This window comes from Lasiodiplodia theobromae, assembly GCF_012971845.1.
Source record: "Lasiodiplodia theobromae strain AM2As chromosome Unknown scaffold_8, whole genome shotgun sequence".
NCBI classification, from domain to species: Eukaryota; Fungi; Ascomycota; class Dothideomycetes; order Botryosphaeriales; family Botryosphaeriaceae; genus Lasiodiplodia; species Lasiodiplodia theobromae.
The window spans coordinates 585,488-606,460 of record NW_023336574.1 but is presented as its reverse complement, the minus strand read 5'-3'; the positions used below and the strand labels follow the sequence as shown (position 1 = coordinate 606,460).

Sequence of the window (20,973 nt, the reverse complement as noted above, 5' to 3'; positions counted from 1 at the left end):
TGCGTGAAGATAAGAATAGTCGCTTGTCATTAAGCGGGAAAAGAGGACCCACTTGTCCCTCGCTATCTCGATGATGCACCTCATGGAATCACGCGGTGATGTGTATGAGGTGAAATGAAGCAGTTCGCACGAAGCGAGAGAGATGGACGAGATCCCCACAGCTGGCGAGTCGGCTGTTGATTGTTACTCGAAATGAGGGCCGAGATAGAGAGCGATGGAACGGCGCAGGCGGCGAGGACGTCGCTCACTGCCTGAAGGGGTTTGGAGAGGCGCGCAGTCACGCGGGCGGCGGCATGCAGGCGGCGCGGGTTGCCGCCAGCTGGCAGGACACGTGGGTGCTGGGGCGGCCGCGACTTCAACGACACAGCCGGCATCGGCAGCGGCGTCGAGCTTGTTGCTTGCCGGCGCGGGCGCTGCTGGGCTGGGCAGGCACAAACGCGTGTGTGAGATTTGGGACGGATGGTGAGACGTCGCACATTGACGGTAGCGCGTCTCAGGCCCAGGCCGCGACAGGGACCGCTGCGGGACGGCGGACGGACTGACGATTGCGGGCTTGGGCCGGGGGTTCGCTCGGTTGCGCCATCCCAAAGGTCGAGGCCGGATGCGCGGCCTGGGTAGGGCTGTGTTGCACGCCTGTTATGCGGGCTGAGACGCGGTCGACGCGCGAGCATTCCCCTGGCCGGAGCTGTCGCGACGCATCCCCCAGCTACTTTATCGCCGTCTTGCGTTATAAGGGCGCGCCGGGACCGCGTGCCGCCTGGGAATCGCAATCCACGTTGCTCTCACGACACTTTCCCATCACGCGCCGGCCGCCGTTGACTCTCCCAAGTGCACACGCCCGCTGGCTTGGACCCTGCAGCTGCTCGCCACGTCTGCTCTCCACTAATTGACGCGCTCACGACACGACCCATCAAGCCCCTAAGCAGCCAAGGGCGCACACACCCTTCGCACCTTAGCATTCCGCGAGAAATTTGTCGGGGCTCGGACAATCAGCAGCCTTTCCTCATCAGGCGAGAGACCACTCTAGCTCAGACCGCGCCGGAGCCTTATTATTTACCTGCTCCCCGCCCGCACTACTTCTCCTCCCCCAAGGACGCCATTCGCTTGTCCGCGGATCCCACTCGTTGCCCACGCGCATTGCACAGCCAGAGCAGCCACACCTTCAGCCTCGAACAACAGCTGCAGGTCATCCGGCACCACAACCGTCACGCCGTCACGCCACGACCCAAAAACAGCAACCCACTACCGCCTGACCCATCCGCTTTTGGGGCCTTCCGGAAACGCTTCTCTTTTTAACGTCGTCCGACGTCACCGCACCCGGATACCTGGCGTTCCTACCCATCGCGATCTTCCGATCTCATCTATCCGCGTCAATCAAAACCCCTACTCTACCCTCTCACCTGCCGATCGCTGCAAAACACACAATCGTTAAGATTTAAAAAAAAATAATAACGACCATGCCTCGGCACGCATTCCGCCTCCCCTCCCTCCACCGCCTCAACACCAAGGACCTCGCTGCACCACCCACGGCAATCTCCTCCTCTACTACCAACAACAACACCAACACACACCACCACACTCTCTCCGCCTCTTCCACCTCATCCTCAGGCTACCAGCCCCTCACCACGCCCCCTACGACTAGCCACGCCAACAAGCACCACCACAGCGACTCGGCTACGCTGTCGCCCTCGTCGACAACCAGCTCCTCGTCGAACTGCTCGTCTTCGTCGTCGTACTCGCGCATCCGCCACCTGCTTGCCGTGCGCCGCAAGCAGAGCCGCATCAACATCGAGCGCGAGATCGCCGACGAGGCTGCGCTGTTTGGCGGGCCTGACGGTGGCTTCCTCAGCGTGATGGAGCCCAGGCCCGGCGTGGCGAGGGTGGATGGGGGTGCGGGTGGTGTAGTGATGGGGGGCATCTTTGAGGTGTTAGGGGGACGTTAAGACGGGGAATGGGGGTTTGGTGATTGGGGGATTTGGATTGGATTAGATGGGATTGACTGAGCGTCTTGTGGAACGTTCACACACCACGTGGTGGAGAGCCCCTTTCTACCTCTTTTTTCTTGTTCTTGTTCTTGCAGAGACGATTCGACGATGATGGTGGCCTCCACGAGAGGTACCCTGGCGTCACGCTCCAAACGTTTACGAAGGGGAAGGGGGGAGAGGGGCTTCACGCACTCCCCCTCCTTTTTATTTTTTCATCCCCCGGCTCTCTCTTCGGAGATGATAATGAAGTAAAGAAGATTCTGACTACGTCCGCGCCTCTTCTTTTCTTCTTTTCTTTCCTTCTCTTGTCTGCTTTTTCCAATTCTCTTCTTCTCATGCGCCAGCCTACATTGTGGCGGGCTCCTTTCTTTTTCTACTTTACCATCAGTCATGCGGACATCTGCGCTGCGTGACTGACTGGACTTTATTTCTTTCTTTTTCTTTCCTTGAAACGGACATTACCAGGCTCAGGCTTGAAGCTTTTTGTCTAATGACGTTATTCGATGTACGTACATGGGCTACTCGGCGTTATACTCTGTATCCTGCAAAATTGGATACTGATTTGGCTTTTCATGTTCATCTCTTTTTCGCTCTGATGTTGTCTGATTAGAAACGAGCGACAAACGGCTTCATTGCTTTTTCTCTGCTTCTTGCCAGAATGCCATGTCTGCAGTGTGTGACCTTTGTGTGTTCTGCTTGTGCTGCTTCATTTCAATTTTGCTTCTATGGTGTGTGCTTGTGTGTGATCAGATTATGCTGCGTGTGTGCGTGTATACTGCTCGCTCCTCTTCTCCATCATTTTCGCTTTGATACCTGACTCTCTGGTTTGTCGGAGTCGTTCCTTCTCTTCTCGACTTTTCCTTCGTTGATTCGGATTCCTTTTTTTTTTTTTTTTTGCCACATAGTTGGTTCTGGATTCTGCGCTTACGACTACGACTAAAAGCATACGTCACCTTCGGTAATGGTAATACTATTCGGTCTTCAACTACGCAGATCTATCTTGAGACGATCTCGTTCTTCGTCATGTGTGAATCACTGTGATCTAGATGATTCTACAACGCATTGATAGCTTGACTCATATGATGCAATGCTACACATCGACACCGAGGACACAACAAAAGACACCCAATAACTCGGATCACCCTTGCAACTCTGCTGTATATGCAGGCTGTGCATTTACAAAAATAACTACATTTTGCTGGGGAAAAGCGACTGGGGGCTTCCCTGGAGTTTCCCGCACCTTGTTACTTCACATCAATTTAGCAAAGGGTAGGCGTTCATGCAAAACTGCTCACGATCGGACGAATAGAAGTTTGTCCCCAGCAAAGAAACGCATAAGCTTGTTGTCAGCCGGCATAGCCGTTACTGCCAGTTGTTGGGTTTTGGGGCAGGTTGAGCGGTTTTCCCTGCGTTATTGAAGGATCGCGACTAGCCCACCGTTGGGGAACCGTTTGTGGCCGCTCAAGCCCCGAACACATGACGACGGTCCAAGCTGTCGGGCGGCTGGTCATAGGACGGCATTTTCGTATCGACAATTTCTCGACGAGAAAACTATCGAATGGGAGGAATGGACGGAACAGGCGGCATGACTGCTGGTTGCAGCAGCAGTGGTGAGAGATTTTTTTTTCCCCCTTCCCTTACTGTCCCGTTCGTTCGGTTAAGGTTTGGTGGGCGGTAGAGAGCCGCGGTCTTGTTCGTCTTGTCCCGCCCGACTGTTCCCGCGCGTCCGCCTCTGCGATATTACTTTTTTCTGAAGTCTAGACTTTTGGTACTACGCCTTATTACCTCTTTCGGTCCACTTTTCTTTTTTGGGGGGAGATGGGGGAGGGGGATCGCGGAGTGCTTCCCGTATCCACCTTTTTTCCTCGTCGTCGTTTCTCCAGCCAGCCCTACGCACGCTTATTACGACACACTTTTTCAGCCCGCCCCAAACCCGTCATCGCGAGTCTAGAATGTTTCTCTACCCCTTTCATAAGTGGGTCGGCGAGCGCCTTATTGGTGGGCGGTGCTTGTGTGTTTGGTGTGGCTGGGACCCGTTCCTGGGTGGCCGCGCGCCTTGTAACAGTAGCGCGGGAGTGTGGCGCAGGCCCGGTCTGTTTTGAGTCGGCATAACGCAACGACGTATGCGTAGGCGCGATGACGAAAACACAAGCTTGCGTAGGTGATGGGGCTGGCTGATGTTACGTTATCAAGACTGTGGGTCTGTGGCTGTATACATAGTATGTACAAATATGAAACAAAAATAGGATTGCTACTATAGGACTGCTAGTGTTGGTTAGAGTTGGGAATTGGAACCTGGAATAACTGCAACACGACGATAGTAATAATTGTGAGATACATCTCATGCTGGTTAGATATTGAGATCTATCTATTTTGCGAGTCATTGGATGAGCGAGACCTCCATTTCCGCAGGACCCATTTCCTCATCATCTGGGTCCTCTAGTTCCTTTAGTTCCTCTATGATTTGCTGCCGGCGAGCATTCAACTCAACCGCCCTTTTCAGAAGCCATTTTCTCATCCCTGGAGCTCCATTACCCTGAACAAATGCTTGTGGTAGATGCCCATAGCGATCGACAAACATACGCTCTGAGGTGTCGTCCAGTGGGAACATTTTGACGAAATCAAAATTCCCAGTCTCCAAAGCACATTTATAGGGTGAACAGCCATCCGCATCTCCAACAAGCGGATTCAGATTATTGGAGAGCAAGAAATCAATGATAACAAACGCGTTGTTCAGCACCGCATGGCGGAAAGCGCCTTTTGCCTCAGCATGCTCCTTGACGAAAGAAACTCGTGCATCAACACCATAAAAGTCCGTCAGCTTTTGTAGATCTCCATTGTCGATGGCTGCAATGATTTCGGCTTGCTTCTGCAAACGCATGCGCTCTTCCTCAATCGCGTGTTGATTGGATGATAGTAGATCCAGTGCATCAAGGCGGCTATTCATCAGTGCGTAAGAAAGCGGTTTGTTGACTGCCTTATCCATATCTTCGAGTGGGAATCCAGTTGATATCAAAAAGCGGATCATGTCGGCATGGCCGAGTTCCGCCGCATAATGAAGTGGTGATTTTCCTCTGTGGTCATGGGCCTTGAACCTGTGTTTGTGGCGAGGTAATACGGCACTCAGGAAAGTCGCATCACCCCTCTGGACGGCTATATGAAGCTCTAAGCCTGATAATGCGCCATCTGAAAGAATGATAGCGTCTATCCGGTGTGAGTCCGAGCTTGCTGTCACGAATGGGACAGCAAGCTCCGCCAAGCTCTTCAGTGTATCCTTCGACCTTACTGCTCCCTTGACTACTGACACTCCAGTGGGGCAATTGACCCATGAGATTTTCTCCAAGATGAAAGCTTCCAAGTGGGACATCACCTGCTCCTTCAATCCGTAGCCGAGTTTGGAGTCGTTTTGAGATCCGAAAGTGCCTGGCGGAAAACAAGCTCCAGCATTGAGTAAGATTTTCAGCACCTTCCAGTGCCCATGAATGAATGAATGCGCGACATGTGAGTCGAATTGGTGATTGACCCTCTGTTGAACAGCAAATGTAGGGAGAAGTATTGCAACGAGCGTATCGTGGCCGTGTCTGCACGCTACATCGAAAGATGAACCTTCAGGGCCATCATGATCCTGCATAGTTAGGCCGTTCTGTAGCAAAAGCTTGGCGATGTCTTCCCACCCGTAACGAGCAGCCATATAAAGGGGACTAGTCCTCAAAATCGGACTATGGCGTCTTTCCCAAGGACCATACAGGCGGGGTTGGACAGAAAATGCTTGCAACTGCTCATGGTCGTACTTGTCACAGTCGCTGGAAGTGTATCCCTCAAAGAGGGACACACCAGAGTCCAAAAGCGCTCTAACAGCATGACCAAGCCCAAATGTGACTGCAACCTGCAATGGGGAGGGAATCTCGATGCCACTATCAGGCAGGCACACTTCATTATGACCGAAGGTGCATGGGAGATAGCGGTAGCCGCCGTCTGGTTTGAAAACGAATATCCATCGTTGGAACGCTTGCGGATCAGTAAGAAATTGTACAACTAGATTCTACGTTGTTTGATCTTGTTCGCAAGCTTTTGCGTGTTGTGGCCACCAACTTGAAGCGTAATCAGAAAACGGGTAGTCTCTGCGAACCACCGAAATCGGAGTATTTGGCCGGATCGTATTGAGAGACATGAGGTATTTCAAGCTCAGATCAACGAAGATTGAGTGAACGCGTTTCTCTTCCAACTCTTCGCGGATATCAGCTCTCATTTTGTCAGATCTCAGGTATTCTGTCACCGAAAAGTGTGCCAGACGCACTTGGGTGTATCTAGAAGGTGGATAGATGGCTGCTTCTCGACCAGACATACTAATCGCACGGTTTGAAATCCACTGGCGTTCAGGCGTGGCATCTTGGTTCATAGTATAAAACCCCGCCTGTGCATCTTGGTCTATGTCGGAGAGCCGTTTTCGCTGGTTGAGTAGGGACATTGATGCCATTGTAGAGTCAAGCTCGTCAAATTCCTCAAGGATCACGAGGCTCGGGCAATAGTCCGGAAGATCTTCTGGTTTGAACATCCTATAATGTGCCTGGAAACTAGGACTCTTATCCGAATCAACCACAACGGCATCGGCAACTTCATCAAGACGTAGCGGTCGTTTGGCGTAAGCGAGAAGTTGCAAAAGTCTGATTGCTGTAATCTTTCGTTCTGGGCGAATTTGTCGGATGATTTCATCGTACATTCCGGTCAACGAGGCAGGAAGTGACACAACAGCCTGTCGCAGCTCTCTGGGCATCCCACATGCCAGAAGAGAATCCATCTGGAGAGCAGCGAGACGGAACCTATGATGAATGGTGTTAACGAAGACGAATCTCGCAGAGTGGAATGCTTTATTACCCACATTCCGTTAGCTCTCTCCATGAGAGCTAATTCAAGCTCTTTGATCTCATCAAAAGCTAGGGTCCATCCCTTGGATACTCGTATATCCAACAGCTTGGCTTGAATGTACCGTTGAATATCACAGTCAACATCGCTTCGGGAGATTGGGACATGGACACCCATTTCCTTGAAACGTGATTGAAAGGTAGACTCATGGCGACTGAGAACAATGAGACTGATACGATTCCCCTGGGTATGGAAGATTTCGGTGATCCAGGATAGAATATCCTCACGATCCTCACCCTTGACCTCATCAAGTGCGTCCAAGACTATTCTGACTTCGTCAAGTGGGCTGATCATCGCGTAGAAATCCTCGAGTAAGGACTGCGTTTCAGCATGCGTCCATCGTTGCTGGCAAGTTTTGACGTTCTCCTGTAGACTCATGGGTATCTCCGACTTCGTTGACATGATTTGACAGAGAAGCGTTCTAACAATCCCGTTGAGGCAGTTCCACGCGGAGCCGAAGTCGAAGTAGAAATACAACACTATGCAATGATCTCCGCATTCTTCGGTCTTCAAGCTCTCGATGATGGCGGAGGTGAGTATTGTCTTGCCGCATCCAACAATCCCATGGAGCCACATGAAGGACCCAGGAGCACGTCTCCAGTTTCTGAACGCTTCTCCTTGTAGGAACCAAGCACATGAGCCGCCTGCATGTTTGTTCTTGGCTCTGGCATGGCTAGTTCGTGTGTCCGCGGGGGAGAGCCATGTGGTAATCTCTTCAATTCTTATCCGCTGCTGCCAGCTGAATATGGCTTGTTTGATGTCCGATATGTCGGATTGAACGATTGAGACTAGATAAGTTAATAGCTGATAAGCGCCGTTCATAGTCCGTTGAGAGGTAGGCTTGCACTCACATTGTTCATTCATGGCATCGAGAGCTTTCTGTTGGTACCGAACGTTGACCGGGGATACATAGCTAAGCAGCTCTTTGGCGTACACAGCAGCTGCTGCCGATGCATATCGTTGCCAGAGGTCATTCTTGTGGGAATCTGAATAGTCGGAGATCCCACGAATGACGAGGCAGGGAAAATTATTCACGAGACCGGCGGCCTCCATCTCATAACACAAGCAGTTAGCTGGGATGTGTTGAAGAAGTCTCTCTCGTTCTGAAACATCCTTGACCAGCGTACTTCCGGATGCAATCACTCCATAGTGAATGACAGGATCTGCGTCTTCTCTTGGGTCTCGTTGAACTTCCTCTTGACTTGCACAGCTGCGACAATCGGTTCCACCTTGGTGATCGTAAGTCGATAAAAACAGGCGGTCTTGCAATTGACTGGGGTACTTGTAACCGGGATAGTTCGGGCGGGTCTTGAACATGTATGGATTGCGATTCTCCATTTCCCGTAAGAACTCGCTTACTCGAGAAGGTTGCTCTTCGTGCTGGCTCTGCAAGTTCACCAGAGCGTACAGAAGGACCTCTGGTGGAGAGTTAAGAAAATCCTTGCGTTCATGGGCGCCACCAGCCTTGGCTTTCAAAAGGTCGTATTGGATGACACCTCCTTCGCTACCGCTTGGCTGGCCAACAACGATGTCACCGAGCCGGATGTCCGTACCGTCATGAGGAATGGCGCCGCCAATGCCGACAAGAAGGCCAAAGCGAATCTCGGGGAAAGATCGCAGCAACATTATCGCACTCGATGTTGCAGAGGCAGGACCAGAGACACCGGCTTTGAGGGAGGCGAGTACAATGTTATGACCTCTTATTTCTCCCCAGCAATAAGAATTGGGGTCTCCTCTAGGCTGCTCAAAATCGGTTGGTCTGCCGTGTTCCTCGTCAAACATAGCCTTTGCTGCTGCTCGTTCGATGGGGAGAGGCGCTACCCACCCCACAGTGTAGTGGAGGTGGCTCTCCAGGGCTTTTAGCGGTTTCGCCATTGGACAAACAGATTGACTTAGATGTCAAAGAAGAGAGGAAGGACACATGGTGGCGGTTGTTGGCGGTTTGGCCTCCCCGAGTTGTGATCTCGAGAGTCGCAGCCTCGCCCATGAGTTGAGGGGCTGACTGCATACTGAAATTCGAATGTCAGGAGAGTTGGGCCTAGACCTTTCGCAACAACTCAAGATGCATGCATGATGAGGCTGGTTAAGTGTTAGCCGAAACCAGTCTAGCCAATAAATCCAAAGCTGACATGGGTCGTCTCTTCCAGTTATTTCCTGGCGAACGCTGTTTGGCCCTCACATACAGGCCATCCGACCGATAGCCGAAGGATTCTGGGCCTATAGAATATGAGTTAATGGCACCCACAAAATGATATGATAGGTCGAAGTCATTAGCACCAGCTTACTTTAGGGATTCAAAATATTTGAGAAGCAGTGTGAATTTTAGGATTACATTCCAGTACCCCCTTTGCCCTCAAGAGGGCCTGCATGGCTGCATGGCGTAGTGGATTTGCTGCACCCACTCACCCTACCATGCAAACGAACTGGTAAACAACAAACGGGAAGAGAGGCCAAAATCATCTAATTGCCTATGAGGATGAGTCAGGTGGTATATCGTTTTTAACTGTCACCAGATAGGGTAGGAACAAACAGTCAGGGTCCAGGACCCTGAAATCGAGATGTATAAATATTGACCTCTGCGTTTTCGACCTTCTATCTTCTACACCACCGTGCTTCAACAGTCACTGAGCACTGACTTCCATTGAAAATGTCGAAGCCTTGGCAGGAGCCATCTTTTGGCGATTTGAAGATCAAAGACAAAATCGTCGAAGGAGAGTTCAGGACCGGTTGGCCACGACTCGTTCCTGCCCCTGCGCGCATCCGCCCGATTGGTGACCCGAACACCTACATCGAAAACTACGACGAGAAACGTCGTCGTGCCTTTCCCTCCATCCTCCGCGACGAGGGTGTCAGCTATTCCCGGATACGCCTGATTGGGCGCCAGTCAGCCGGCGTCGACAAACCTGATCCGTTCCCTACGTTGCTCGTCGAGACGACGTCGTACGAAGGGGCATGGTCCAACGCGGTGTTAAAACTAGTGAAAGCTCTCAAGAAATCCACCGTCAAGCACCGCGGCCCCATCCACGTCGAGATCGTGGAGCGGGGCTACGACGATCCGCGCGTGCTCCCCATTGAAGCGTACGACACCGTGCTGCCGATTTGGCGCGACGACCTCGGTCCGTCGGTCGTGCAGACGCTGGCGGAGTTTCGGGTGCAGTGGAAGCTGCTTTCGCTCGTCAAGATGGGGTGCTGTCCCGTTTCTGAATTTGATCGGCAGGCTAGGCCGCCCCTCCCCATCATGCTGGTCGAGGCTTGGGACGCGAATGAGGAGGTCTGGGAGCGCGAGATTTTGCCCCGGCTGAAGGGTCTGATTGCTGACACGAGGATTGCCAATGTGGAGATTTGGCAGGCGTATGAGTACGGGGACAACGAGGTGCTTAATGTCACACGGCTTCCCGAACGTACATGGTGGGAAAGGCCCTTGCGGATCGGTGATGGTTTGGGTCCTCAGGGGGTCCCGTCAATCGGTACGCTCGGTGGCTTTCTTGACCTTGAAGATCGAGAGAGGAAGAACAGCACTACGTGCATTTTGACAAGTTTCAACGCTGTTCGAAACTGCTCTGGTGTTGCACCTCGTAAGTGGATAAATTTCATTTCATGGGTAGCTGAAGCTATCGTCCGGATGCAAATGGATAATTAAATATTTGACATTTACGTCCGGACGATAGCTTCAGCTACCTACGTGGATAGCCTAATTTATACTGACCAAACCACAGGCTCAGACTCTCCCCCGGAGAAAGCATTCATATCCCGCAACATCACGGATCCCGATCCCCGCCCCATCCTCAAGTCTCCCACCGACCCAGATGTAGAAAGGAAGATCGAACTCGTGCAGAGGGAGATCGAAGGACTCAAGAGGGAAATCTACGGAGAGGGACAGCCAGCCGGCTCGCCCCCCTGCATCGCGGACCTGGCCGAAAAGGGCGATCAACGCGCCATGGAGGCGGTGGAAGTGTCCCGGCGAATGCTCGCCATCCTCGACGACCAAGCGAGCAAGCTCTCAGAGACGACTCAGTTCATCGCCGGCAGCGTTCGGGCGGTGTCCGGGTTCGCACATCACGACAGCAAGAAAGTAGCTTTGGACTGGGCCCTCGTCGACGTTGCCCCGGGCCGTCCGGTCGATCTCCAGTTCCAACGAGACAACCAGCTGCAGGGCGATCTCGACTTGCCGTTCTGGACGAGAAGGGAGTTTTCGAGCTGGAAGAAGATCTCGTCGTTCAAGACGGGAGACGTGTTGAAGGTGGGGAGGGCGACGGGGTGGTCGTCCGGCCAGCTGAACTACGCGAAGGCGTGGTTGAACTTTAGGAAGGAGGAGGGCGCGTTGGGTGGGCAGCAGGTGTATGGCACAGTGGTCGAATGCATGCGGATCGAGAATCCGCGGGGGCAGCGGCACCCGTTTTCCATCGGAGGTGACACGGGCTCCATGGTGTTGGACGCTGATGATGGCGCCTGCATTGGTCTGCTGTTTAGTGGCGACGAGGGTGAGACGTACGGGCTGATGGCGCCAATCGAGGACGTGTTTTATTCTGTCGAAGAAGTTACCGGCTGCAAGGTTGTGAAGCCACAGCTCATTTCCGAAGCTGACTGATTTGGGCGTTACCAATGGACTTAACGGGCTATGTGATGGAATTCAGTGCAGTAGGAGACGTACCATCCAGCTTGATACGGCTGAGGCGGCAGAGTAGATAATTATCCTCAACAATATGGCTGCCTATCAAGTCATGAAAGACGGCATGCAGTCTGAGTTTCTACACACTTTGGTTCATGAGCATGCTATACATGTCTCGGGGGGGTTTCAATGTTGGCATTTATTAGACAGCGATCGATCAGAATGTAATAGTGATTATATGAGCCCGCTGGATCCCGGGCTGATTTTTGAAATGATTGTCTGGACGTAAGTGTAGAATTTATTATTATTTACGTCTAGACGATAGCTTTCACTACCCTTATAGATTGAACATTCGATTTATTTAGACAGTGCGCCGTTTAGAAGGCAAAGGAAACAAGCTTAGGTATATCTACCTTTTCTTAAGGAGCTATTATTCTTCGCGCTAACTTTTATGTAAAGGTGAGTTAATGTGACAACAAACGTCGGAGCATAGCGGTGTATAAAAGGTCGAGGGCGCTGCAGCCTAGAATTATAAGTGTGAACTTCAAGTCGTAGACCCTACACATAGAATTTACTTATTAATACTCATCCACACGTGGCTACTTAACCGAGATTTTATAGGCGACTGAGAAATTTATGTCTTAAAATAAGTCTCATAAGCAACGTTAGACGCTTCGATAGAATGCTTCGAATACACCTACTTATCACACTTTTTCTTTTTTTTTAAAAGAAAAACACCAACAGTAGAGTATCTACGAAAAGATAAATACATCGTAGGATTCGTTACTGCTAAAAGTTTAAAGCTTGATAGGTAAAAAGAAAAAAAATTTAAAACCCCGCAACACCTAAAAGATAGAAGTTGTTGAAGACTTATACCTGAAACTGCAGCTGCCAGTTGTTGAAACGTGCATCCGGAGATATAAGGCACTCGAAAACGACAGTGTTCTGTAAGCAAAACAGTGCAGAGTAAGGAGCAAACCTCTCAAATAGCCACAGTGGCTTCACCGTAAGTCCCAACGCAAAAGTCCCGGAAGCCGAAAACCTTACTGACGTGGATGATAAAAAAAAAATGACGTAAAAGAAAAGAGGTTACGTTAGGAAACGCACTGCCCCGGAAGAGAAACACACCCTCGACCATAACTCCAACGTTCTGATGTCTCTTCACTCGTAAAACAGCTTAGACATCCAGCAGAGAACAACGGACTCTCCCGCAGCGAGCTTCCCTCTCGCTCATCATGCCAATCCAACACTCATCACCACGTCTCCCACTGCTGAAACACTCGTGGGATTGGAATGACCACAATCCCTGGAAAGAAAAAACACAATTAAGGGGGAACTTAACATAGACTTTAAAAAAAAAACGCACAATCATTCATGTGTGAAGAGATAAGCTCAGCTCTTCAACAAGGGATAGGTCTGAACTGAAATCGCGACAGCCTATCATATACCAGATTGCGATGGCCAGGGCGCTAGCGCCAGGGGCCGGGTATCATAAGACAAAGGAAATGTCGCATCTGGTATTGGTAGTCGCCAGTCGACTCATTGACCAGCCAAACCTGTGGAGAATTAATTAGACAACGCTTTTTTAAATGGAGAAATACTCACAAGAATGAGTTTGTTCAAACCGAAACAGATATCTTCCAGTTCCTCTGGCAATCTCAAAAGCGGCAAAAAATCATTCGTTCCTTGGTCGTTCCTTGCAAGTTTTCATGTGTCGCTCCGCGCCGTCTTTGCGTTTGAATTTCCTGCCGCACCACGAACATGGATATTCCACACCTATGTGCTGGCTTCGTAGATGGCGTTCCAAGTCCTTGGCGTGCCTGAAGAGAGTTGTGCAACCTTCTTCGGTGCATATGGACAGGCTGTGTTTCTGCAAATGGTTCCTTCTATGCATTAGCAGCTGTAGTATTTCTACACTTTTGAAAGCTTACTTAAAATCTCGCTCGAACGCACCCATCCATTTGCATCCGTGATTGGGGCATCTGAAAGGATATTGCGGATGTAGATACTGGGAGATGTCTCTGTCCGCAGGTTGAGCGAATGGCGTGGAACGCGTGGCTGGAGGAATTTTGGCGACACGGGTAAGCTGCAAGGACCGTTCATTTTCAACGCACGGAGTGGGGCTCGAGCTAGACGAGGAAATTGACTGCGCGGAGGAAAAAATACTCTCTAGCCGGGGCGAAAGACTGTGATGACTGCTTGGAGAGACAGAACTGAGATCTGCTGTGGCAGTTGAGGGTCGCTGAGGATCGTATGTCATTGGGTCTGAGACATAGAGCTCTGTAATTGGTGCCGACAACAGTGGTTCTGGAGACCCCGCAGAGATTGCCGCTTCGAAAAATGACTCTGTTAGGCAGAAAGGAAGATCCTGTATGGTTGAACAAACTCCATCCTGAATGGTTCCCCGTTGTTGAGGGGCATTAGCTCTCCGACAGCCTATTGAATGATCATGGTAATACTCAGGGATTGCGGATACGCGAGGCTTAGGTCGCCTCGCGTCGCAATCCCGTGTTTAAAAGAAAAGGTAAATTCGAAATACTCAAAATTGTCAGTCAAGACGAAAGCTTCGGATAAACCTAGAAACGTACCTTTGTATAGATGCCGCAACTTGGGAGTATGCTATACACTCAAATCTCTTTATTGCCGTCTTCGCCGGAAGTAGCTACTTCTCATAGTTGAGTTGTCTAGATTTGGCCGGTGTGCCCAGCTGAATGTTATCGAAAGGGATTGCTGTAACGAGATTTAACTGTAGTTTGTTGGCGAAGAAGAAAGGGCAGTGCGCTGAGGCTGGGGCTGAATCGCCTTCTTATGTATTGCGTATATGCAGGGCTAGCGCCTGTCAGCTCGCTGTGATTGATGGCCACGTTTATGTGTTCGCATCCTCAGCCGCAATGGTCTCCTGTCAGCCTTGCAGCTCCACGTATGTTGTGTCACAACAGGTCTTCAGCTCGTTGGCGGCCACACTCAATGAGAGCCTCGTCCTTAAGATATGGTTTCCACTCCTCCGAGGCTACGTGGATCTTTTTTTTTCTGTGCAAATTGACGAAATTGTGCATTAATGGTTGGCCGTTGGACTTTCGATCAACAGCATGGATTTTGAGGCTGTTTTCCGGGGCCAGAGTTGAGGTCCAATCAAATTGCATATCTTTTCCGTCCTATTGGTGGCCACACCGAAGGCCCCTCTTTTTGGATTCTGCTGCAGCAGGTGTGCCATGCATGAGCGTGTTTCATAATCAGCTATCTAGGAAAGATTGTTACATGGTTTTACAAACTTCGGAAATCTTTCCCATACTATTCTCCTACCGCTAGACAAAGGTGTTACCGTAGACCACAGCTCATTGGTGGCCACGCTCATGAAATCGATTCATCTGGAAGTCAAGGTTGTGTCTTAGAGCCGGTACGATGCACCAATCAATTCGTGTCAGTAATTTTCACCTCATTGGTGGCCACACCTTAAGTCTCTCGTTTTGGGCTGTACTACATAACTCATCTTTTACAGACTCCTTGCACAAACGGCCATCGAGAGGGGAAAAAGAATTTTTTTAGATCCTGAAAAGCTCTCCCCACCACCTCCGCCTCTCCCTCACGAACACAACAAGCCTACAACCTCCCCAACAACTCCCCCACAAAATCCCCCAACTTATCCACCACCACATCCTCCTTAACCCCGAGCCTCCGACACTGCACCTCCGCCTTCCTCTTCTCCCTCCACGCCTTCCCCAGCACAACCACAACGCTATACCCCACCAAATCCGCATCCCCCAGCTTCCACCCGACCCCCACCCCCCTCCGATCATCCAACACGACATCCACCCCCGCCGCCTCCAACCCATCATACACGGCCACGGCCTCCGCGTCCATATCCACGCCCTTCCCGCCCGCAGGCACGACAACGACCTCAAACGGCGCGACGACGCGCGGCCAGTTCAGGCCCTTGGCGTCGGCGAGCGCGTCGGCGACGGCCGCGATCATGCGGGACACGCCGATGCCGTGGCAGCCCATCTGGACGAGAGCTGGTTTACCGGAGGGCGTTTGGATGGCGAGGCTGAGGGGCGCGCTGTAGCGGGTGCCGAGGTGGAAGGTGTGGCCGACTTCGACGGCGCGGTGGGAGGTGACGTGGCCAGTCGCGCACGAGGGGCAGGGGGAGGCGTGTTGGAGGGCGAGGAGGGAGGTGTATTTGGATTGGGGGGTGAGGTATTTGAAGGTGGTGGGGTGGGGGGAGGAGGAGACGGTGGTGGATTCGAAGGCGAGGAGGTCGCGGAAGGTGTGGATGTTTGCGTCGGCGAGGACGAGGCGGGATTTGTCAGGGGAAGGGTTGGCGTGCCAGAGCTGCTCAGCGATGATGGTGGCGCTGTCGCTGGGGCCGTCGTCGATGGCTGTGTCGATGTCTGGGAAGAGGGATTTGATGGCGTGTAGGTTGATGCGGGCGGCGGGCTCGGACGTATCCGCCGGGTTGAGCATGGCGTGGGCCTCGACTAGCGTTTTTCTGTCCTTGCTGATACCCTTCCACACGAGGATGGGGCCGGGCTTGTCTTCCAGGGTGAGTTGGGCGTCGCTGTGCTGGGCGACCTCCTCGTTGGCGGTGTACGAGCACGTGTCGCACTGGAAGACTGTGTCCTCTCCTTTCGCGGAGATGAAGTGGTACTCGTGGCTTGTGTCTCCTCCTATGGATCCGGAGTCTGCGTCTGCTACTAGATAGGGGAGCTTCAAGTCTGTTAGGATATTCACGTAGGCTTCCCTGACGCTCTTGTAGGTTTCCAAGGCCTCGCTTTCCAGATGGTCGAAGGTGTAGAGGTCCTTCATGAGGAACTCCTTTGCCCGTAGCAAGCCTTGTCTCGGACGGAGCTCATCTCGATATTTCCTGGAAATCTGATACAGTCGTAGAGGCAGCTCTTTGTAGCTCTTTACAGTGTTGCGAACGAGTTGAGTGATCTCTTCCTCGTGAGTTGGGCCAAGCAAGAGCCCAGAGTCATTCCTGTCCTTCAGTCGGAGGAGCTCTTTGCCCTCGAGTCTACCCGTTCGTTCCCATAGCTCTTCAGAGGAGATGGAGGACAGGGAAACTTTGGATGCGCCAACGCTGCGCATATGCTTGTCGATCAATTTCTCAAACTTCTCTTGCACCCGCAGGCCCAGCGGAAGCATGTGGAAGAGCCCGGAGTGAGCTTGACGAAGGAATCCAGCGCGAACAAGCAAGGCGTGGGTATCTTCTCCTTCAGCATCCTTGGGGGTGATGCCACCAGTTGGAACCCAGAAGCTGGATAGGCGGTTCCGCTCGTCATTCTGAATGCTATCAGCGGGACCCGAAATTCCATGAATGTGTCCAAAAGCTTACAGAAAAGCAACGGACGGACGCCCGAGAAGAAATCCATGGCTGGGGCGATGTAGACGAGATAAAGAGACGTCGCGAAGAGACGCGTTGAAAAGACTGTACAAGCATATGGAAAGACGGCAGACCCACACGAAGAGGGATCCAACAAAACGGGTATCAAAGAAGTCAACGCCGGGTCATGCACCGACGCCAATGGAGAATGAAATGGAAAATGGCGTACAGATGATTGGAGGAGAAGCGGCAGAGATGGATGCTCGTCCGACATCACAACCTCAGCCGAAGAGCGGCCGAGGCCTAGCGTCGATCCAACAATTTGATGCTGCGGAAGTCCGCAAGCTCCTCCGCACCGCACGAGTCCCCACGCCCGCCCTCGACGGTCAGCCCTCACCCATTGGCCCGTATCCAATCCAAGACTGCCCTGCTGACGGCATTGCAAGGTCGCCCTCATCTCCACCATGCCTCCCAGAATACGGCTGCCGTCGGCATCAACACCATCGCCCGTCCGCGTCCGCACCTACAACCACGCCCAGCGCCTCGCACACTATCAGCAATCGTCACAATGCAGCCGCCGTACCTACGCCAGCCTGGCCACGGCCACCACGCCGGCGCCGTCGTTTGAGCAGGCGACGCAGGCCACGGCGCCCATCGCGCGGCACCCGCCCACGCAGCCGCCGTCGTACAAGCCGGCCGACTTCCGCAAGACGCAGCTGATGCGGCAGTACACGTCGCTGCTGCGGTCGACGCCGCTGACGCTGCTGTTCCAGCACAACAACCTGCGCGCCGTCGAGTGGACGGGCATCCGGCGCGAGCTGGCCAAGGCCCTGCGCAAGGTCGACGAGGAACTCGCCGCGGCTGGCAACCATGCGGAACCCATGGAGAACTCGATCAAGATCCACACGGTGCAGACGGGCATCTTCCGCGCGGCGCTGCGCCTAGTCGAGTTCTACGATCCGGTCCTAGCGCAGGAACTGGCATCCACGCAGCAAACCCCACCACCCAGCTCCCCCGCCACGCAGAGCAGCAAGCAGCTCCCCGCCTCGGACGCGGACTACAAACACACGCTCTCCACCCGCGCCCACACCATCGCCGGCGACCGCAAGAAAAAGCACGAGCTCGAAGTGCTCCTCTCCGGCCCCATCGCCACCGTCACCTTCCCCGTCGTCTCGCCGCAGCACCTGGCCGCCGCGCTCTGCATCCTCGCGCCCAAGGCGCCGGACTTCCCGGCGCCGCGCCGCAAGGCTAACCCGGATTACCACGAACCCGCCGTGCAGGCGGGATTGCAGAAGCTGATGCTGCTGGGCGCCCGCGTCGAGGGCAAGGTCTTTGACCAGGACGGCACGCGCTGGGTCGGCGGTATTAAGGGTGGTTTGGATGGATTGCGCGCGCAGCTCGTGCATATGCTGCAAAATGCCGGTGCGCAGGTCACGAATGCGCTTGAGGGGGCGAGTAGGAGTCTTTACTTCACGGTTGAGAGTAGGAGGTTGGATATGGAGGAGAAGGAGAACCCGACGAAGAAGGAGGGGGAGGGCAGCGCTTAGTAGATGGATGGGTGGCGAGGATTGTATGATAGCAACAAAAAGAAAAACATGGATACGGGTTGTGGGCAGATGTGTATCAGGTCTAAGTAGCGTGGGAAGGAACAGGAAATGTACAAAGAAAGCAGCGAAAAGAGAGCACACACAGCAGCGCTCGTACCAAGCAGCAACCACCACCCCCCCGCCATCTAAAACTCTACATCTTCGATCCATCTCATCGAACATCTCCAGCATATGTGTGAACAAGAATCAAAACCCACGGCAACTGCAGCAGCTACTACACGACGCATCACAGCCTACTACTCTTCCTCCCTCCCAGCTTCCCCACCACCTCCTCCCTCAGCACCGTCCTCAGCTCCTCAGCCAGCCGCCCGGCCTCGTCGTCGTCCAGATCGTCGCGCTGGCCCCGCCCGAACATGGCCCAGCTCTTGTTTTGCAGCTCCGGCATCTGCGACGGCCGCGGGATGATGTGGAAGTGGACGTGCGGGACGACTTGGGCTGCTCTTGCTCCTGGAAGAGAAAGGGAAGGTCAGCCGATATGGTGAAAAGGGGGCGGATGATGATGATGATGATGGTGATGAGGGGAAGCAGAAGTAAGTGGAACTTACCGTTGTTTTGCACGATGTTGTAGTCCGTGACGCCTGTGACGCGGGAGACGGTTTTGGCGAGGAGGGGGAGCCAGAAGCCTGTTGTGATGGTGGTGGTGTTAGCGTGCTGTGTTTCTGGGAATGGTGGAGAGAGAGAGAGAGAGTCTGATGGTGGAGGTTGGGGGAGTGTATCTATCTGGCTAAGGCGAGGGTGAAGATTTCTAGGTCGTAGAGTTATTTGACCAATGACGAATGGCCAATCCCCCATGGCGATTCTGAGGCTATAGGCGTAACATGCCTCAGCTCTTTCTTAGAAAGACAACATGTGTGGGTAGCTGAAGCTAATGTCCGGACGTGTATGTGTAATTTTTAATTCCATATTCTCATCCAGACGATAGCTTCAACAATCCATGACATGAGCAAAAAAACAAATCCGCGCTAGCCATCAGCTGCGAGAGGTGACTGTGTAGTAGGAGAAAAAAAAAGTAGAGAGCACACTTACCAACATCCCTCCCTTCCAACCCCTCCACATCCTGTACTTTCTCCCTATGCTCCCTCGTCGTGACCAGCAGATGGCCCCTCGTCATTGGCAGAATGTCCAAGAAAGCCAGCACCCGGGGCGCTGACAACACAAGGTACGTCGCCGGGTCAACGCGGGCCGGGTCCGCGGCGGACGCGGTGGGTATGCATGCGAGTAGATCCTCTTCTTCCCCGCTTGATGATGGCGACGCGGCGGTGGTGGTCCCTGGGTAGGCGGCAGCGATGCTGCAGAAAGGGCAGGATTCGGGATACCGCTCGGTGATCTCCTCGGGTTCCACCATGGTTTCTTTTTTTTTTCTTCACCTTCTTGTATCTCTTGTCTTCGCTTGATCTTTGCTCTTTTGTCACCCGCGCAGAGCTTCGTCTCGTGATGATTGCCTTCCTTTCTTCTTCAAAATGCAAGCGATGCCAATCGATCTATTCCCAAGCTCTTTCCCGCACTTTCTCTTCTCTTTACTGTTACGAATTGCAACAGTAGCCGGGAGCAACTCAAGAATCCACCAAAGCCAGATGACGTCAACAGCACCAAGTTGTCGTAAAAGGCGCAGGGCGGGCGAGATGAACGATGCGATCCCCGTCGCGTAGTCACGCACTCATTCACACACGGCTCGCAATCAAACCAATCAAACCAACCAGTCGCCCCGACCACGAATCAGTCAAACACCCAGTCGACCAACAAACCGCCTAGTCCCCCTCCAACCAGGCAAATCCCGGTGAAGAGTCAGTATTGTAGTTTAGCTGGCTGGCGTTTTCCCCACTCTTTTCCCCAGAAAAGCAAAACCCAAACAAACAACAAACACAATTATGGATCTCTTCCCCCCCTTTAACCCACCCTTGTCCAAGCTGAAACGGGGGACGATGGGAATCTGGAACCCGGTGATCGGAGAGGAAGAGCCAGCCGGTCAAGATCCGTTGCCAGGACAGCCAGACGTGGAGAGAGAGAGAGAGAGAGAGAGAGAGAGAGAGAGAGAGAGAGAGAGAGAGAGAGATCGAGCAAGGCAAGGCCAAGAGGACTGAATTATTTCCTTTTCCCTTCAAGAAGGACAGAAATAAAAAACGAAGGCGAATGCGTCCGCTCGAGTCCAGACACACCTGAAACGCGTATGAAGATGGCAGATGCCAGGTACGAGACGTGCGTGCAGCGCGGCGCAGTTCACAGACAAGAACCCCAGGTGCAAGGAAAAAAGAGCCCTCAAAGGGAAGAATGCCGCTCACAAGCCGAAAAGTGGGGGTGGCACACCAGGACACCCACTTCGCTTTTTCCCCCGTCCTTTGCCATGACGGGCTTAACGTCGTCGAGCTTAGCCTAGCCCGCAGCACTCCACGGGTAGCCGGCCCGCACAGCACGTGAACGTACCTTTTTTGACATGGGGGGTTCTTGTTTACTGCTATCCCGTCTGTGTACGTGTCGCGGACGTGTTGTTTACACATGCTTACCGGGTACGTACCCTTGCAGGCATGAAGA

At 52.8% G+C, this 20,973-nt stretch overlaps 6 protein-coding genes across 6 annotated transcripts; 3 read left to right on the top strand and 3 right to left on the bottom strand.

The window, feature by feature from the left end:
- Positions 1–1,457: 1,457 nt before the first annotated feature.
- LTHEOB_3197 (uncharacterized protein) lies at positions 1,458–1,943 on the top strand (the record flags this gene model as incomplete). Its single annotated transcript, XM_035512093.1, has 1 exon — positions 1,458–1,943. The coding sequence occupies one exon, from the start codon at positions 1,458–1,460 to the stop codon at positions 1,941–1,943; it is 486 nt and encodes a 161-aa protein (XP_035363090.1).
- A 6,104-nt stretch (positions 1,944–8,047) lies between these two features.
- Positions 8,048–8,783, bottom strand: LTHEOB_3196 (uncharacterized protein; the record flags this gene model as incomplete). Its single annotated transcript, XM_035512092.1, has 2 exons — positions 8,048–8,137; positions 8,268–8,783. 2 exons carry the CDS (start codon positions 8,781–8,783, stop codon positions 8,048–8,050), a joined length of 606 nt encoding a protein of 201 aa, XP_035363089.1.
- A 772-nt stretch (positions 8,784–9,555) lies between these two features.
- Positions 9,556–11,496, top strand: LTHEOB_3195 (Peptidase cysteine/serine trypsin-like protein; the record flags this gene model as incomplete). The annotated part of the gene is made up of 2 exons (XM_035512091.1): positions 9,556–10,483; positions 10,625–11,496. The coding sequence occupies 2 exons, from the start codon at positions 9,556–9,558 to the stop codon at positions 11,494–11,496; spliced, it is 1,800 nt and encodes a 599-aa protein (XP_035363088.1).
- A 3,621-nt stretch (positions 11,497–15,117) lies between these two features.
- Positions 15,118–16,886, bottom strand: LTHEOB_3194 (Prolyl-trna synthetase; the record flags this gene model as incomplete). Its single annotated transcript, XM_035512090.1, has 2 exons — positions 15,118–16,797; positions 16,869–16,886. 2 exons carry the CDS (start codon positions 16,884–16,886, stop codon positions 15,118–15,120), a joined length of 1,698 nt encoding a protein of 565 aa, XP_035363087.1.
- Positions 16,887–17,301: 415 nt separating this feature from the next.
- Positions 17,302–18,384, top strand: LTHEOB_3193 (uncharacterized protein; the record flags this gene model as incomplete). Its single annotated transcript, XM_035512089.1, has 1 exon — positions 17,302–18,384. One exon carries the CDS (start codon positions 17,302–17,304, stop codon positions 18,382–18,384), a length of 1,083 nt encoding a protein of 360 aa, XP_035363086.1.
- Positions 18,385–18,670: 286 nt separating this feature from the next.
- On the bottom strand, positions 18,671–19,789 carry LTHEOB_3192 (Hit domain protein; the record flags this gene model as incomplete). Its single annotated transcript, XM_035512088.1, has 3 exons — positions 18,671–18,891; positions 18,990–19,067; positions 19,471–19,789. The coding sequence occupies 3 exons, from the start codon at positions 19,787–19,789 to the stop codon at positions 18,671–18,673; spliced, it is 618 nt and encodes a 205-aa protein (XP_035363085.1).
- Positions 19,790–20,973: the final 1,184 nt, after the last annotated feature.